This window comes from Microcaecilia unicolor, chromosome 9, assembly GCF_901765095.1.
Source record: "Microcaecilia unicolor chromosome 9, aMicUni1.1, whole genome shotgun sequence".
NCBI classification, from domain to species: domain Eukaryota; kingdom Metazoa; phylum Chordata; class Amphibia; order Gymnophiona; family Siphonopidae; genus Microcaecilia; species Microcaecilia unicolor.
In genome coordinates this window covers 5,639,716-5,659,427 of record NC_044039.1, presented here as the reverse complement: position 1 = coordinate 5,659,427, position 19,712 = coordinate 5,639,716, and the positions used below count along the sequence as shown (strand labels likewise).

At 45.2% G+C, this 19,712-nt stretch overlaps 1 protein-coding gene across 1 annotated transcript in view; it reads left to right on the top strand.

Moving 5' to 3' along the window:
- Window positions 1-19,712, top strand: part of VWF (von Willebrand factor) — a 235,651-nt gene that overhangs the window by 94,814 nt on the left and 121,125 nt on the right. Inside the window, exons 26-30 of the mRNA XM_030215570.1 lie at window positions 3,082-3,240; window positions 6,467-6,602; window positions 10,996-12,425; window positions 12,968-13,087; window positions 16,660-16,803. Of these exons, the coding sequence (XP_030071430.1) occupies window positions 3,082-3,240; window positions 6,467-6,602; window positions 10,996-12,425; window positions 12,968-13,087; window positions 16,660-16,803 (1,989 nt within the window). The remainder of the gene's footprint in view (window positions 1-3,081; window positions 3,241-6,466; window positions 6,603-10,995; window positions 12,426-12,967; window positions 13,088-16,659; window positions 16,804-19,712) is intronic.

Here is a 19,712-nt window from a genome sequence, read left to right as displayed (position 1 = left end):
AATTTCTATTAGGCAGATTATACTACTACTACTACTACTTAACATTTCTACAGCGCTACTAGGGTTACGCAGCGCTGTACAATTTAACAAAGAGAGACAGTCCCTGCTCAAAGAGCTTACAATCTAATAGATAAGAGTGAGACAAATATAGGACAATCAAGCCATTGTGACATCACTGATGAGGTTGGCTCTTAGGCATTGGTGGAATGAGGCATTATGACATCACAATCTCAGCTCTGGTTAAATCACTGCTATATGTACTACTACTACTTAACATTTCTAGAGCACTACTAGGGTTACGCAGCGCTGTACAAAATAAACAAAGAAGGACGGTCCCTGCTCAAATGAGCTTACAATCTAAAGAACGAAATGTCAAGTTGGGGCAGTCTAGATTTCCTGGGTAGAGGTGTAGAGGCTAGGTGCCGAAGGCGACATTGAAGAGGTGGGCTTTAAGCAGAGATTTGAAGATGGGGAGGGAGGAGGCCTGACGTATGGGCTCGGGGAGTTTGTTCCACGCGTGGGGTGAGGCGAGGCAGAAAGGGCGGAGCCTGGAGTTGGCGGTGGTGGAGAAGGGTACTGAAAGGAGGGATTTGTCTTGAGAGCGGAGGTTACGGGTAGGAACGTAAGGGGAGATGAGGGTTGAGAGGTAAGGAGGGGCTGCAGATCGAGTACATTTGTAGGTTAGTAGCAGAAGCTTGAATTGAATGCGGTACCTGATCGGAAGCCAATGAAGTGACTTGAGGAGAGGGGTGATGTGAGTGTATTGGTTCAGGCGGAAGATAAGACGTGCAGCAAACAAACCAAACCAAACCAAACAGAAAGAGATCAAAACTCATCTCTCATAAAACAGACAAGCGTATTAACTCCATGAATTTTCAAACAAATATGTCTTCAGAAATTTACAAATTTGTGGACCTGCTATCGAAAAGGTGGCATTCCAGGGTACCAGCATATACCAGCAATTTAACATTGGCTGTTAACTTTAAATTTTTTGACTGACTGCAGTGATCTCGACAACTGATACACCTGAATCGCATCCTTAAGATACCATGGAACACAATCTGAATATAATACCGGGTAGATCAAACGCGCCACCTTGTACTGCACTCAAGACTGTACTGGCAACCCAGTGCAATGAGAGAAGGATTTGGGGATACACGTTCAGACCGAGACGTACTTGCTAACAGTCGAGCCAAAGCATTCTGTACCATCTGCAATGCCAGCGCATTGCAGAAATCAATGCTAGTTGGCTGCTTCTTCCATTAAAGGCCTGGTTGAAGAACCAAGCTTTCACCTGCTTCCTGAAGTAGAGAAAGTCTTGTGTTAAATGAAGCCTTTCAGGGAGTGCATTCCATAGTGTGGGGGCACCTCTGGAAAAGGCTCGTCGGTGGGTGTCATATCCTGTGATGTCCTTTGGAGAGGGTGTGGTTAGGGAAACTCCTTGGGAGGACCTTAGTGACCTCGAAGGAGTGTAGAGGGAGATCCTGTTCTTCTAGTACTCTGGGCCATTTCCTTTAAGGGCCTTGAAGATCAGATACAAGAGTTTTAAATTTAGCCCTGTCTGGTACTGGTAGCCATTAAGCATTTTCAGAAATGGTGTGATATGGTCATGTTCCTTACAGCCTTGGCCAATGCATGCTGTTAGTCATCCCAGAGCGCTTATTAATTATAATGTAGTCCAGTTGTATTTGGGGACGCTGAGACAGAACAAGAAAAATGTACTTTACTACATCTATACAAAGAGCCATTTGTAAAGTCCAAGGTTAGAGCCCACATTTCTAAGACTGCTCTGGTGTCCTACTCTCATGTTGTAGGTCCATGTTATTTGGCTGATAACTGACTATTTGCGGAGATGATTTTTGTTGAGTGACAGAGAGGGGCATAATCAAAAGGGGTGCCCAAGTTTTCCTGAGGACGTATTCGCAGGACGTCCCGGCAAAGGGGCGGGGAAACCCATATTATTGAAACAAGATGGGCATCCATCTTTCGTTTCAATAATACGGTTGGGAATGCCCATATCGCAAAATGACCTCCCCTTACTCCCCCAATGGTCACTAACCCCCCTCCCACCCTCAAAAAATAACTTTAAAAATATTTTGTGCCAGCCTCAAATGTCATACTCAGGTCCCTCGCAGCAGTATGTAGGTCCCTGGAGCAGTTTTAGTGGGTGCAGTGCACTTCAGGCAGGCGGACCCAGGCTCATCCTCCCCTACCTGTTACACTTATGGTGGTAAATGTGAGCCATTCAAAACCCACCAGAGACCCACTGTACACACATCTAGGTGCCCCCCTTCACCCATAAGGGCTATGGTAGTGGTGTACAGTTGTGGGGAGTGGGTTTTGGGGGGCTCAGCACACAAGGTAAGGGAGCTATGCACTTGGGAGCAATTCGTGAAATTCACTGCAGAGCCCCCTAGGGTGCCCGGTTGGCATCCTGGCATGTCAGGGGGACCAGTGCACTACGAATGCTGGCTCCTCCCATGACCAAATGACTTGGATTTGTTCGTTTCTGAGATGGGTGTCCTCGGTTTCCATTATGGCCGAAAATCAGAAACGACCAAGTCTAAGGACGATCATCTCTAAGGTCGACCTAAATTTCTGGATTCGGGCATCCCCGACCGTATTATCGAAACGAAGGATGGACGCCCATCTCGTTTCAATAATATGGGTTTCCCTACCCCTTCACGGGGCCGTCCTGCGAGGACGTTCCCAGGAAACCCTGGGCATCCTGTTCCATTATGGCCCTCTTTATCTAATAAGCCAGACATTAGTAAAGACCACTAGGCAGGCCAAATCCAATAAATCACATGCTTTTTTAAAATCATTTTTAACAGGGTGATTGGTGTCCCCAAGTGGGAAAGCATGGGTTATAAATGTTACAATACAATGCAATACATTCATTATGCTAGAAAACTTCAGGCCCTTGTCTTCCCCCCACCCAGTACTGAGCAAACTCCATCACTCTAGTTGGGTAGGATAACGTTTGCTGAATAATTTTGAAAAGTTGGCTCCATAGTTTAGATTTTACATTGAGCTAGCTCCTGAAATGACCATGCCATCTTGTTTCCTGTTACCACACAGCAATGAGTTGTGAAGAAAAGAATAAGCAGCGGCCAGATTACGTGTGTGAATGGAGGTACAACAGCTGTGCGCCTGCGTGTCCTGTGACCTGCCAGCACCCTGAGCCACTGGCGTGTCCTGTGAGCTGTGTAGAAGGGTGTCATGTTTACTGTCCCCCTGGTAAGCTCTCACACTCTCTGTCTCTCTCTCTCTCTCTCAGTTCTGTGCACTGTCTGGGTTTTACATTTCAAATAGTTATTCCCCTTTTGGCCAGGGAGTTGCACTGTTGGTTCCTTCTACGATGAAACAGAAAGTAAACCTCATCAATGCAAAACGTCCTCTGTGGAGAACTGACTTGTTTTTCATTTAATTTATTACCATTTATATACCACTCAGTGGCTCCCCGCCTCCCCGGGTGCAGCACCCCCCCCCCCCGATGCAGCACGGACCCCCCCTGGGTGCACGCCGCTGGGGGGGGGGGGTGCTGCAGCGCGCGCCTGCTCAGAGTTCCCTGACTTCGCGCGTTCGCTGCAGCTCCCTCTGACCCGGAACAGGAAGTAACCTGCTCCAGGGCAGAGGGAGCTGCAGCGAACGCGCGAAGTCAGCGAACTCAGAGCAGGCGCGCGCCGCGGCACCCCCCAGCGGTGTGCACCCGGGGCGGACCGCCCCTACCACCCCCCCTTGGTACGCCACTGATACCACTCTTATCCAGAGCGGGGCACAAATATACAACACATAATAAAACCACATCCAATCACAAACATACCCATAAAAAATACAATCAGACTCATCACAGCACTGTGTCCCCATTATACTGAAATCAAATCCTAGCCTACATCAAAAAATACTGTTTTAATAGTTTCTTAAACAGAAAATCAAGTTCTTCTGCCTCCTGAGGGTAGTTTATTCCACTCCACTGGACCTGCTATGGAATAAATCCTCCTTCTTGTGTCTTACTTTGCTTCTGAATTAAGAACAATCCCATAACAAGCTTAAAACAAGAGAAAGTCTACATAAAAAGAGCTTAAGGTTTGTGTCAATTGTTATTGGTCCAGGTGTTTTGGGACTCCCGTGCTTACCTCAGAGGTTCTTGAAAACTCTTCTGGAAGAAACAGTGCAGCGAAGCCAAGACATTAATTCTACCATATCCACCACCGAAGTTCTCTGGACTTGACATTTCAGAATGTACACAGTCATGGTAGAAGCTGACTCTTGGTTTTGCTGTAGCCAGTGTTCCTTCCAGAAGATTTTTCAAAAGCCTTGTGGATTGCAAAGAACCCCTGAAGCAGTCTTAGGAGTGCCGAAACGTCACTGCAGTCAGGTGTGTGCATATCACTGGGATTTTTTTCATTATTTTTTTTTAAATGAACAAAAGTTTATAAGCTGATTTTACTAATGATATAGTATCTTTTCGCATCTTTGCAAGGCCTTCATCATTACAAAATGTTTTTCTTAGATTTATGTACTTTCTTGGCACAGGCATACTGGCATATGGGTTACCTTCGCTTCTCTTTCCTTCAAGTTTCTTTTTTATTTCTCTTTGCTTTTTGCTTCTTTTTGAGATTTTGCCTCTCTGTGGTTCTTGTCTCTTGTTTTATATTTCTCATTGCTTTTTGAGATTTTGATTTCCTTTGATTTTCTTTTTCTCTGGTTTTTGTTTCCCTTCATTCTTTGTTGGGGTGGGCTTTTTTACACATATATTCCAGTATATGCATAAAATGCTTTTTTTCTAAAATTATACTGGACATATTTTATTTATTACATTTGTATCCCACATTTTCCCGCATAGCAATAGGCTCAATGTGGCTTACAGGTTCCAGAGAAGAGAATACCAACTCCGGGAATATATACAGAGTGGAAAATAGAGTAACAGTAGGTGAAAGGAAGCTGATAAGGTTCTGGAAAAGAGAATAATATACAAGGACATGCATACACAAGATTATGTCGTATGGATGTTCACAGGGCCGCCGAGAGACTGGGCTGGGCCCGGGGCAAGGCTGCCCCCGGGGCCCCGCCCCTGCCACCCTCGCCGCCCCGCCCCCTGAGGTCACCACTGCTCCCTCCCTCCACCCTCCCCGAGGTCACCGCAGCCACTGCTCCCCCTCCGAGGTTGCCGCCGCTGCTCCCCCCCCCCTCCGTCCGCCACCGGGCCGGGCCCCCTGCATTGAAATCGCAGTCTCACCTCCTTGAAAGCAGCGCTGCAGGCAGCAGAACGCCTCCCTTCGGCCCTCCTTCCAACCTTGTGTCCCACCCTCACGGAAGTTACATCAGACGAGGGCGGGACGCAGGGAGGGAAGGAGGCCCGAAGGGAGGCGTTCTGCTGCCTGCAGCGCTGCTTTCACGGAGGTGAGACTGTGATTCCAATGCAGGGGGCAGACGGTCGATGACAGAGGGTGGGTGGGACTGTGGCGCCGGGCCCCCCTTGAAGGCCCAGGCCCGGGGAATTTTGTCCCCCCTGCCCGGCTATGGATGCTCAGGGTCAGAATATAGACAAAGCTTGGGAAGAGACATGATTTATGAGTGTACGTCATATGAGTTACACGTGAACATTTTTACCTTCTCCTGAACAGCTGTAAATGTCTATGATTTCAGCTGTGGTTTCTGCAGCTTTTTGGCCAAATTTCATAAAGATATATAGGTGCCTATCATATCACCTTATAAAATAGGCTGAAATTAAATAACAGAATTCTAACCTAGGGCCCTGTTTACTAAGGTGCACTAGCGTTTTTAGCGCACACTAAAAATTAGCGTGCAGTAACGCTAGTGACACCCAGATGTCTCTAGCATTAGCGCATGCTAAAAACGCTAGTGCACCTATAGCACGGCTTAGTAAACAGGGCCCCCTGGGTAGTCTGTTATACAATTACTCGCTTGTTTTTGCTTTCTTATTGGGTTTTGTTCTCATTTTTATTTTTTTTTTATGTTTGAAACTTTGTTTCTCATTGGTTTTTGCTTCTCTACTTTTTTGTTTTTTTGATTTCTCATTGGTTATTTTATCTCTTCGGTTTTAGATACCTTTGCTGAACACAGTGTAGCTTCTAATTGTTTATTGTCATTGGGCTTATGAGAATCTGTAGACTTCTGCTTCCGGTATTTATTTAAAGAGACGCAGCGCCTGTGCTGGCTAAATGGGAAACTTGAAAAACTCAAAAAGGCAAATTTTGTTAACCCACTCTTATGTGCTGCTGGTTGATTAATGAGGATTTTGATAAATCTTAAGTGCATCTGTTTTAGAGTAGAAAAACCCACAACACTGAAATTTCATTTCCTTTGGAGCACCTGTACAAATACCCAAACTCTGGTTGCTTTTCAAGTTTTCAAACCATTGATCCTCTGCTGTTCACTTCATATAACACCGGTTTCATTGCTCCTAAAACTTTTGTGGATTCTGTGTTTTGTGAAACAGGGAAGATACTGGATGAAGTCTCTCAGAACTGCATTGATCCCAAAGAATGCCCTGTGTGTATAGTAGAGGGTCGCCAGATTCCTCATGGAAAGAGAATATTACTCAACAGAGATGACCTAGAACGATGCCAATCATGGTAAAGCAGAGATTGTTTGGGAGAGGGGGGGGGGGGGAAGTTTACTATTTATCGTTATCCAGTGAGATCCAGCTTTCAAAGTCCAGAGGATGTTTTGGCTCAATAATTCTATTTTATTTTTCTTTAATGTTCTTGTGTTCTTGCATTAGGGTACAGAAAGTTAGGCAGAGGGGGGATGGTGTTGTGGGGTAAGGGAAGGTTGGACTTGCTTGGGTGCTATTGAGGCATATTTTCAAAGCACTTTGGGAGGCTAAGTTCCATAGGTTTCTATGGAACTTTGGGAGGCTAAGTGCTTTGAAAATGAGCCCGTATCATAGTGATCTTAGAAGGGCTTATGTTGGGAAATTGGCTTGGTATTGGGGCTGGGTAGAAAAGAGTGAGTTTGCTATTGATAAGGTTTGAGCAAATCCAAAATTAATATCCACCTGGGTTCCAGGGGCGTAGCCAGACAAGAGATTTTGGGTGGGCCTAGGCAAGAAGTGGGTGAGCACTAAGTGCTCTCCCCCCCCCCCCCCCCCAACCACCACCCAAAAAATATCTCAGCTGGCGGGAAAATGCTTCTTTCCACCTTGGCAGTCTGCAGCAGGCATGCGCTGAAAACTGAGCAGGTGCAGGTGCCAGTATCATGGAGAGTAGCGTTTTCGTAACCATCAGGGGGAAGTCTTCAGCTGACGGAGCTTGGGATCCCCAACAGCTGCCGCTAAACGTGTGCTACTGTTGGGTGGACCTGAGCCCTAAGTGGGTGGGCCCAGGCCCACCCAGGCCCACCTGTGGCTACGCCACTGCTTGGTTCTTTGGATTAAAGGTGCACTATTTAATTGAAATAAATAAATAAATTGAAGGCCTTTTGAATCTCCTTTCTTCACCTCCCATGCATTCTACCTTTCTGTGTTATCCACATGGACAAGTTAATTTTCATTTTGATTTAATATGCTGTTTTTGGGATGTGTACATTGTTGCCAGGGTTGCGGTTTTCCCGCCCAATTGGGTGGCTTTCCGCGACCCGCTGCAGAAAATTTTTGACCGCTGCGGGTTGCGTTTTTTTGGGCGGTTTTGATTTGCGTTGGGTGGGTTGTTTTTCTTCGCCGGCTGTGGGTTTTCGCCCCGCAGGGGACGTGGTTAACGATGTTGTGGGCGGAGTTGGTGACGTTGTGGGCGGAGTTGGTGACATTGTGGGCGGAGTTGGTGACTGCAGGGGTGGAGCTGATGACAGCAGGGGCGGGGTTGGTGACGGCAGGGGTGGAGCTAATGACGACGGAGGCGGGGTTGATGATGGCGGGGGCGGGGGTGGGGGTGTGCTGTTTTGGGTGGGTTTTCAACTGGTTTGGGGTGGGAAAAATTATTTAAACCTGGCAACCCTGGATGTGTAGTATTAGATTGAGTTGAAGGTAACTCTTAAAAATGACTGCTGGTCATGTTAACCCACTTCAATCCTCATAAAGTATCAAGACAAGTTTGCAGTTAACCCAAAAAAGCGAAAAGTGAAAGTTCTGCAGCTGAGAATATTCCATTTCATTTTGTTTCCTGTGTTGTGTATTGGAATTTTTAATGTTTTTTTTTAAAAAAAAACATTTTCATTAGTAGAGTGTGTGCCGTGACTGGTGTGTGCTTGTGTGAACTGTCAGGAAAGAGTGTGCACTTTTTCTGAATGTATGTATTCTTTGCAAATTGTGAGCACTTTTTCGGAACAGTTGACATTTTCCTATGCTGCTTCAAGGGAACACACATCCCTGATCATCACTATTGCACCTGGTTCAACAAATATTTATTATGGAAAATATCCTGGTTGGGCAGTATTAGTGGATGCATGGTTTTTTATGACCTATTGAACGGAGCTTTATTGACATTGTTCTTGCATTCTGGACCCTGAAGCAGTTTTAACGAAATGCTGGCCACCGTTGGCCCAAGGGCAAGGCAGTATTTTGAGACATCCACCAGATGCTGTCTCTGTGCTTCATTTATTTATAAGATAAAGTGCCTTTCTAAAAAATTGTTAGAGCACTGTGATTATAGACGATGTTGCTTTATTATTCTGGAAGATTTTTGCCTATGATGAAGTAAGGATCTTTTTAGATCAACATAGCTCTATAAACCTTGTTGGGTTTGAGCTACTTTAAGGCTTTTCCTTCCTTTTTCACTGGAAATACATTAGATTGTGTTATTGTAGTTGATTCTAAATTACCATACAACGTCTTGTGAATTAAAAGATACATCTTAATATAATCTAGCATTTATATGGATCAAAAGCAGTTCTTAAAACAACTGTGTAAGTGCATCATATCTAACAGCTGCATTCTGTACTAATTTCATCCTATGTTTCAAAAATTGTGAGCAGCTAGTGTAGACTGAGTTTATGGAGTTTACCTCCAGGAATTTATCCAAACTATTTTAAAACCCAACTACATGAATTGCTTTTACCTCACTGAGTGAAAAAATATTTTCTCCTATTTTGTTTCAAAATAATTATTATGTAACTTCATGGAGTGTCCCCTAATCTTTGTACTTCAATTTAATTTACTCATTCCACGCTACTCAGTATTTTATAGACCTCTATCATATCCCACCGCAGCCATCTCTTCTCCAAGCTGAAGAGCCCTAACCTCTTTAGCCTTTCCTCATATGAGAGTTGCTCCATCCCCTTAATCAATTCAGTCACCCTTTTTTCCTACCTTTTCTAATTCCACTGTATCTTTTTTTTTGTGATCTGGTGACCAGAATGGCATACAATAAAGGTGAGGTTGCACTTGTCAAAATTAAATTTAATCTGCCCAGTCTTCCAGTCTTGTTAGGTCCTCCTGCAATTTCTTACACTTCACAAGTGATTTAACAGGCTTGAATAATTTGGCATCATCTGCAAATTTGATCTGCTCACTCATTGTTCCCATTTCCAGATCATTTTAAAATATATTAAAAGCACAAATCCCAGTAAAGATTCCTGTGGCACTCCACTATTTACCTTCCTTCATTTAGAAGATTAGGGGCCCTTTTACTAAGCCGTGTAAGCATCTATGCGCACCCAACATGCGCCAAAATGGAGTTACCGCCCGGTTGCCACGTGGCTCTTGCGGTAATTTGATTTTTGGTGTGCGTCCGATACACATGGCCGAAAAATAATGTTTATTTTCGGACATGCGTATCGGACACGCACCAACTGGCATTTGGCGCACGTAGGTCATTATTATTATTATTAACATTTGTATAGCGCTACCAGACGCACGCAGCGCTGAACACTTGACACAGAGATAGTCCCTGCTCAATAGAGCTTACAATCTAAAAATAATACAGACAGACAAGACAACCAAGGGCGAGGGAAGCACTGGGTGAGAAGGAACAAGGGGAGGCAATTGAGTAGTGGCTAGGAGCGAAAAGCAGTGGTGAAAAGGTAGGTTTTTAGCATAGATTTGAAAACAGGTAGAGATGGAGCTAGACATACAGGTTCAGGAAGTCTATTCCAGGCATAATGTGCCACGAGGGAAAAGGAACAAAGCCTGGAGTTAGCAATGGAAGAGAAGGGGGACGATAAGAGAGACTTGTCTAGTGAGCGGAGTTGACAGGGAGGAATGTAGGGAGAGATGAGAGTGGAGAGGTAATGGGGGGGCTGCAGAATGGATGCATTTAAAGGTCAGTAAGAGAAGTTTGAACTGTATGCGGAAGCGGACAGGGAGCCAGTGAAGTGACTTGAGGAGTGGGCTAGTGTGGGTATAACGGTTTAGGCGGAAAATAAGCCGTGCCGCAGAATTTTGGACAGACTGGAGAGGAGAGAGATGGCTGAGAGGAAGGCCAGTGAGAAGTAAATTGCAATAATCCAAGCGAGAGGTGACAAGGGTTACCGCCCAGTTACCTTGTGAGATTTTACCGCTAGGTCAATGGCTGGCGGTAAGGTCGCAGACCCAAAAAGGATGCATGGCAATTTTGATTTTGCCGCACGTCCATTTTTGGCAAAAATAAAAAAAGGCATTTTTTACAGGCGCTGAAAAATGGATCAGCGCACACCCAAAACCCGTGCCTACACAACTGCAAGCCATTTTTCAGCGCACCTTAGTAAAAGGACCCCTTAGCTTTTTATTCCTACTCTCTGTTCTCTTAACCAGTTCCCAGTCCACAATGGGACACTGCTTCTTATCCATGGCTTTTAATTTCTTCAGGAGTTTTTTTGTGAGAGACTTTGTGAAATGCTTTCTGAAAATTCATGTACATTATATCAACTGGCTCACTTTAATCCATATGTTTATTCCTGCCTTCAAAAAAATATATAGCAGAATGGTGAGACAAGACTTCCTTGGCTAAATCCATGTTGACTCTATCCCATTAAACTATGTTTGTCTCTGTGTTCAGTAATTTTGTTCTTTATTAATACGATTAACATGTGCTATTGCTGTGTTGCTTCTTGCAGTCATTGTGAAGGAAATAAGCTGTTGTGTGAAACTTGTGTGATACCTACAACACTTCTACCAACAACGGTGGCTACAGGACTGCCACCAACGCCCACTCCAGAAGACATTGAGCATGTCCCATCCGACAAGTACTACTGCAGCAAAATGATGGATCTTGCCTTTCTGGTAGATGGTTCCTCCAAGCTGTCAGAAGACGACTTTGAAACGGTGAAGTCCTTTATTGCCAGCATGATGGAGAAACTCTATATTACACAAAAGAGGATCCGCGTGTCTGTTGTACAGTATCACTCAGGTTCACACATCTACTTTGCGTTCCAAGATCATAAAACAACAGATGAGCTGATACGGATTGTCCAGGGCATGAAGTACACAGGCGGTCAGTCTGCTTTCACCAATGAGGGGCTTAAGTATGCTGCCCTCTATGTGTTTGGAAAGGCTAAAAGAGAAAATGCAGCCAAAATAATCATCTTACTGACAGCCAGTGCATCTCCACGCGATGTTAAGTCAATTCTACCTTTGGTAGCGAAGCATAAAATTACAGTGATGACGGTAGGGTTGGGGCCGTATATCAGCAGAGAACAAATCAATCTCATTACAAGTGAATCTCCTAAAAACAAGGCCTACATATTGGATAATGTGTATGAACTTTTGTCCCACAGAGATGAGATCATACATTATCTGTGCGATCTTGTGCCCACAGTATCCCCTATAAAATTAAAACCTGTCACTGAAAGGCCTACCATTACCTCTGCCCCTGTGCTGAGGAAAAAACTTATTTCACCCGTATTTGGAAACCCAGATGTAAGTGCTGCACCTACAACGTGGACTAGCACTAAGGTACTCGACGTAGTTTTTATCATTGAAGGCTCTAACGAAGTAGGAGAGCTGAACTTCAACAAAAGCAAGACCTTCGTAGAAAATGTAATTCAAAAAATGAACGTGGGGGAGGATGCCATCCACGTTACCGTCATGCAGTATTCCTACACAATGACTGTGGAGTATGAATTCACTGATGTACAGTCAAAGGAAAGCATTATCCAGCGAGTGAGGGAAATAGAGTACAGAGGAGGAAATGCCACCAACACAGGCCAGGCCCTCAGCTATATCAGTGAGCACACCTTTTCTACCAGCACTGGCAGCAGGGACCAAGTGCCACACTTGGTCTATATGGTAACCAGCAACCCCGCCACTGATGTTATTACGAACGTTTCAGAGGACATAGACATTGTACCCATTGGCATAGGCAAAAATATAAACATTCGTGAACTTGAATTAATAAGTCAGCATAACACCCCAATACTGATAGACAGCTACGAAGAACTTGATATCCAAATACCTGAACTGGTGCTTGAGAAATGCTGCTTCCCAGACCATATTCTAATGACCATGAAGAGTTTGACAACACCAACAGCCTTACATGTTACAACAGGTAAGAACAAAGAATAATTCCTCCTCATATAGAAAATATCCTTCTATTCTGTTAATTCTCTCATTTAACAAATGTACAGATCAACCACTTCTTTGATCAAGAATGTATGGCAGAAAGGAGTAATATAAAGAGGGCAATTGCCAGTCTCATATAGGCAGCTCATATGATGCAATCTTGGAACATAATATCATGATACCATAGCTTTCAACCCTAAGAATGTCTTCCTTCCCCCAACCACTAACTAGCTTCATTTATTTAGTAATATCAACTTTATGATTCTAACCCCACCACCCCCGTAGAGATACATATCACCTGCAATCATAGCCTATGTTACAAATATGATAACATTTTCATAAGGCCTATTCAATGGTTGGTGTTGGTCATTCTGCCCTTTGGTGGGACTGGAAACGCTGTTCATTGGCTAGAGTGAAGGATTGATCCTGCCAGTTCATGTTTCTTTATGTGTTGATGAAAGGTTAACGATTGGGAACACCACCAGGTCTGTGTGGGATTAACCTGAACTGTACTTTACACCCCTGCAGTGCCATGCAGCAAGCCAATGGACGTCATATTCATTCTTGATGGAAGCTCAAATATCAAAGCATCTCAGTTTGATGAAATGAAGTCCTTTCTAAAGGCATTTATAGAAAAAGCTGATATTGGTAAGTGAACCAAGTCAAATGGAATAGAAGGCAAGTCCTGTGGCTGACCTGAGACAGACATTTTGGGAGTAATTCTGTAACTGGGTGCCTGGTAGGAGCATATTCTATAGATGAAAATAGGTGTCTACTTTCTTTTATAGCATACTAGTAAAAAAGGCCCGTTTCTGACAAATGAAACAGGCGCTAGCAAGGTTTTCCTTGGAGTGTGTATGTTTGAGAGAGTGAATGTGCAATTGTGGGAGAGAGAGAGAGTGAAACTGGGTGCGAGAGTTTGTGAGAGAGAGCGAGATTGTGTGGCAGAGTGTGTGCCAGGGCCCCCCCCCACCCTCCCCTCCCTCTGAGGTTCAGGGTCCCACCCTCCCCTGCCCCCGAGGTTCAGGGTCCATCCCTCCCCTCCCCTCCCCCCTGGTTCAGGGTCCACCCCTCCCCCCAGGTTCAGGGTCCCCCCTCCCCCCAATGTTCAGGGTCCCCCCCGATCCACCCCCTCCTCCCCCCCACCAGGTTCAGGGTCCACCCCGTCCTCCCTTGCCCCCACCAGGTTCAAGGTCCACCCCCTCCTCCCCCCCCAGTTTCAGGGTCTCCCCTAGCCTCCCAGTTTCAGGGTCTCCCCTTGCCTCCTAGTTTGACCCCTTCCCTCCCTCCCTCCCAGTTCCAGGGTCTCCCCTCCGAGTTTCAGGGTCTCTGTGTCTCCCTCCCTCCCTTCGTCGACACGCACCTTCGGATTTGAAGCAGAGGTGGTTCTTGGGGGTGAGCTTTTCGACGTCGTTGCTGCACAACACAGCCACGAAGGGCAGGAAAGCGTCATGGAGAAAGTCCTGCACGGACTGCAGGCACCGTGCCATGCCACCGACTGTTCTCGTGAGCAGGTGTGTGTCACATCAGTTCTCCAGCATGGAGCACGTAGTGGTCTCCTGTGAGGCGACTTCCTGTTTTCGGCATGGCAGGCCAGGCGGGAACTTCTGAGGGAGAGAGGTGACACATGCGCTGAACCAAACCGCCCTCTCTGCTCTTCAATGGGTTGCTGCCTTCGTCTTCCACCACCTTCTGCTCCACTCTTACAAAGTTTTGATCACAAAGAAGGGCGGAGTGGGGATGCAGTCGGTGGTGGGCTCTCCTCTGTCTCCGGATCGGCCCTTGGTGGCGAAATCTTGTGGTGCAGTTCTTCAGATTCCTGTGGAGCTATGTGCTTGGGGGGGTAGGGGCCTGGGTGATGCGGGGAGGGGGGGTTCCTAGGCAGGGGGAAGAGTAGGGAAACACTCCTCCCTCTGCCTGGGTCGCAGCCAATCAGAAGCGCGACACGGTCCTACTCCGTACTCCTCCCCCTGCCTGGGTCGCAGCCAATCAGAAGCGTGACACGGTCGGTGAGTGTCATTGCTCCGCCCTCGACATCATCACGTTTGACGCGTGGGCGGGGCAGACACTCATGGACGAAAAGCGATCTCAGCCGCCTCACTTTTAGAACGTTGGGAAAGTGAGGCTTCATTAGAACGTTGGAGGTTCGTTTTATATAGAGAGATTAGTGTAACAGGTGAAATACATGCCTATAAGTGAGGGTTGAGCGCTTACAGCAGTCACATAGCTGTCAATGTGGTGTTATTTGATTATGTGTGTATTGTAATCTGCATAGTTTTTATGCAGAATTGAAATGCCTTAAATAAAGAGATTTCCAGGTCATTTCCGAGGCACGTATTAGATGTATGCATGGGACTACTTAAAAAATTGCCCCCTATCATGTAGTATCTTCATTGCTGCTGTCTGTTGCAGTACAGAAAGACTTTCAGGCTTATTTTCGAAAGAGAAGGGCGCCCATCTTTCAACACAAAATGGGAGATGGGCGTCCTTCTCACAGGGCATAATCGAAAGCCGATTTTGGGTGTCCTCAACTGCTTTCCGACGCGGGGATGACCAAAGTTCATGGGGGCGTGTCAGAAGGATAGCGAAGGTGGGACTGGGGCGTGCTTAACACATGGGCGTCCTCGGCCGATAATGGAAAAAAGAAGGGTGTCCCTGACGAACACTTGGCCGACTTTACTTGGTCCTTTTTTAATTTATAACCAAGCCTCAAAAAGGTGCCCGAACTGACCAGATGACCACCGGAGGGAATCAAGGATGATCTCCCCTTGCTCCCCTAGTGGTCACTAATCCCCTCCCACCCTAAAAAAAGCTTTAAAAATATTTTTTGCCATCCTCTATGCCAGCCTCAAATGTCATATCCAGCTCTGTGACAGCAATATGAAGGTCCCTGGAGCAGTTTTAGTGGGTGTAGTGCACTTCAGGCAGGCGGACCCAGGCCCATCCCCCCCCCTACCTTTTACATTTGTGGTAGTAAATGTGAGCCCTCCAAAACCCACCAGAAACCCACTGTACCCACATCTAGGTGCCCCCCTTCATCCCTAAGGGCTATGATAGCGGTGTACAGTTCTGGGTGTTGGGGGGTTTGGGGGGGCTCAGCACACAAGGTAAGGGAGCTATGCACCTGGGAGCTTTTTCTGAAGTCCACTGCAGTGCCCCCTAGGGTGCCCGGTTGGTGTCCTGGCATGTCAGGTGGACCAGTGCACTATGAATGGTGGCTCCTCCCACGACCAAATGGCCTGGATTTGGTAATTTCTGAGATGGGCGTCCTCGGTTTCCATTATCGCCGAAAACCGTGGATGACCATCTCTAAGGACGACCATCTCTAAGGTCAACATAAATGTTGAGATTTGGGCGTCCCTGACCGTATTATCTAAACGAAAGATGGATGCCCATCTTGTTTTGATAAGACAGGTTTCCCCGCCCCTTCGCGGGGCCGTCCTGCCCCTCTTTGTATTATGTTTCCAGCTTACCCGATCCAGGATCTCCAAGACACTTAGACAGCTATATCCCTGGCAAGCAGAGAAGTATATTATATTAGTCATACGATGAACATGCTACAGTCCTACCATTACATGGTATCAAGGATATCGAAACTCTTTGAATAATCATAAATGTCCTTGTCAGTAATGCTAAAGCTAAGCAGGGTTTTAGTGGAAATCTTTCCTTTAATATTGGATTCAGTGGTCTGTTCTGACTTTAAAATATTTTTAGATACAAAATTACAGAATCCAACTCATTCGGCAAATATAGGGCAGGGTCATTTCATTTGTCATGGGGTCAACATATGATGTTCAATGAGTGGGTAAGGGCTGTCTGTTAGTGGGGCTATCTGCCACTATTAAGGGTGGCAGCCAGTTTTCAATTCATGCCTTTTCCAATGCCGTGTATGGAAAGTTTTATTTTATTCAGGTTTTCATCAAAATATTATTAAGAGTGTGCCCTCCTTGCAAATGTAGGCATTACTATCGGTAAATGAAAAAAACACCAACTGTTGTGTTTTTTTTTCCCGGCTCATTTTCATTTGATAATGACATTCAACAACATAGGAAATGTTACCACATTTCCCATGTCATTGCAAACGGCAGTCCATTCCTACAGAGCTGATAAAACGTTGATCTTTGCGCACAATACATAGGTGTCACTGAAACAATTGAGTCAAATGCTAGTCAAGTTCAGGTAATGACTTTTCAGGCATATGTTGATTTCTTCTTCAACAGGCAGCAGGACCACTCAAGTGGCAGTCCTCCAGTACGGAAGGACAAACACCCTGGAAATTTCTTGGAAAGATCCACAAGAGAAAGAAAGTCTTCTGAGGATGGTGAACTTAATTCAGCAACGAGAGGATGGTCCCAGCAAAATAGGTGAGTGATACACCGAATTCAGAAGAGGTTTCTGGGCCAAGACAAGCAACAATGATTTCAGTTAATCCATTCAGATAGATTAGAAAGCTCTCCTTGAATGCCAGAGATCAACCATCACTTCAGATTATAGAAGCTGCTCATTTCTCTCTCCTTCTCTGCTCATATCCAGCAGATTGCCAAAACCTGTCGTTTCTTTCTTTACAACATCTGTAAAATCTGCCCCTTTCTTTCCGAGCACTCTACCAAAACCCTCATCCACACCCTTGTCACCTCTCGTTTAGACTACTGCAATCTGCTTCTTGCTGGCCTCCCACTTAGTCACCTCTCCCCTCTCCAGTCGGTTCAAAACTCTGCTGCCCGTCTCATCTTCTGCCAGGGTCGCTTTACTCATACTACCCCTCTCCTCAAGACCCTTCACTGGTTCCCTATCCGTTTTCGCATCCTGTTCAAACTTCTTCTACTAACCTATAAATGTACTCACTCTGCTGCTCCCTAGTATCTCTCCACACTCGTCCTTCCCTACACCCCTTCCCGTGCACTCCACTCCATGGATAAATCCTTCTTATCTGTTCCCTTCTCCACTACTGCCAACTCCAGACTTCGCGCCTTCTGTCTCGCTGCACCCTACGCCTGGAATAAACTTCCTGAGCCCCTACGTCTTGCCCCATCCTTGGCCACCTTTAAATCTAGACTGAAAGCCCACCTCTTTAACATTGCTTTTGACTCGTAACCACTTGTAACCACTCGCCTCCACCTACCCTCCTCTCTTCCTTCCCGTTCACATTAATTTGATTTGATTTGCTTACTTTATTTATTTTTTGTCTATTAGATTGTAAGCTCTTTGAGCAGGGACTGTCTTTCTTCTATGTTTGTGCAGCGCTGCGTACGCCTTGTAGCGCTATAGAAATGCTAAATAGTAGTAATAGTAGTAATAATTTCTTACTTAAATAAGTCTAATTACGTACAAATCTGACTTAATTGAAATTTTACACTGTGAAACCCTGAAACAGCCATGGGCAAGAGTGGACCAGGCAACCTAATACGTGTGGCCAAGATAAACTGATGTCAAGAAGACAAACTAATACAAATCCCAGTATACTGAAAGGATAATTCATTCAAACCCAGGATTTACAGGAGGAAATCACTCATTCCTTTCTGATTCTGTGAGTGTACCGCGGTTTTAGGAAATGTTTTTTACGTGAAGATTGACTGATTTGTGGCCCTTAAAGAGTGGTATTTCTTACTTTTTGTTACAGGAAAGGTAAAGGATAACCTGAGACCTCACTCCGATGCCCACCTGTAACTCTGACAAGACCTTTTTGATCTTGAAAGCTCAGCTTTGACATCTTTGTACTATTTTTTTTTTCACATTGGCCTAATGAAGGGTAGCCTCATCCCATCCACTGTGTATTTTGTCTGGTCCTATCTTTATTGTCAAAGGCAGACAATCCTCCCCTCATTCTGTGAACACAGCTTAACTCCAGGTTCATCTTGACAGTATATTGTAAAGTGAATTGCACTGCAGTCACAGGGGGAGGTGAAAATCCAACAGAAGGGTCCACAAGCAAAAAGACAGAGCTGGAAAGAACCCACAATGCAAAGCAGTATAGTAAAAAAAAGTTCTTTAGCATTATAAAATACATTTGCTGGTGCAAGAATCACCTGTCCATCGCAGCCATGTTTCGGCTTGTGCCTGCTTCAGGGGCATATGTTGCTGCTTTAGAAATTTTAAACATCCAGCAGAAGAATTCTAGTGAATTCTTATCAGCACTTTCAAAATTATGTCGAGCAAATGAACAATCCTGCATAGCTGACACAACATGTTGTGGATTCTTTCCAGCTCTGTCTTTTGCTAGTGAATTGCACTGACCAACATCCAGAACAAAGCTTGATATAAAGTGCAGTGCAAACCATTGTACAGCTGGTTTAGCTGTATCTCAGGGGGGAATGCTCCCAGAAGCATTAGAGCTGCACCCTTGTTTGAGTATAGCCACGTACCAGAGCATTAGTTCACATAAGGATGAGATACCCTTGCCAGAATTCTTAATGACACAAATCAGCCTCCATCAATATGTTGAGTCCCATGGTCTCTAACACATGCATTTATTTATTTATTTGTTACATTTATATCCCACATTTTCCCACCTATTTGCAGGCTCAATGTGGCTTACAAAGTACCGTAAAGGCGTTTGCCATTTCGGTTGATAACAAATACAAGATTGTGTTGAGGTCAGATGAGGTAGAAGTGAATCAGGCGTCATGGGGTCGAGGGGAAAGAGGAAAGTAAATTGACCAGTACGAACATTGATTATGTTGTGTTGTGTTGTTGTGAGGATTTATGTTGGATCGGTGGGATAAGCTTTTTCGAAGAGGTGGGTTTTTAATGATTTCCTGAAGTTTAGATGGTCATGTATTGTTCTCACAGCATGCGGGAGTCCATTCCATAGTTGTGCGCTCATGTAGGAGAAGCTAGATGCATACGTTGTTTTGTACTTTAGCCCTTTGCAGTTTGGGTAATGTAGGTTTAGATATGAACGTACTGATCTGAGTCTGTTTCTGGTTGGTAGATCTATAAGGTCTGTCAAGTATCCTGGGACTTCGCCGTAGATGATTTTCCACCTTATAATTGAAAGAGAAAAACGCCTAGATTTTGACCCAAATCGGGAGATAGACGTTTATCTCACAAAAACGAATAAATCGGTATAATGGAAGTCCTTGGAGCACAACCAGCCAGTCGAGGTTTTCAAGATATCCTCGAGGACTGGGTTGAAAACCTCTGCTCTTAGCTGGTGCAAATGCCCCGCACCTTGAGTTTTGCACATATGTTAACATGGTAAGTGACGGCAAATCAAATCCTGAACGGTCCATCCAGTCTGCTCTACAGTCTATGATAGAGGTCTATAAAATAA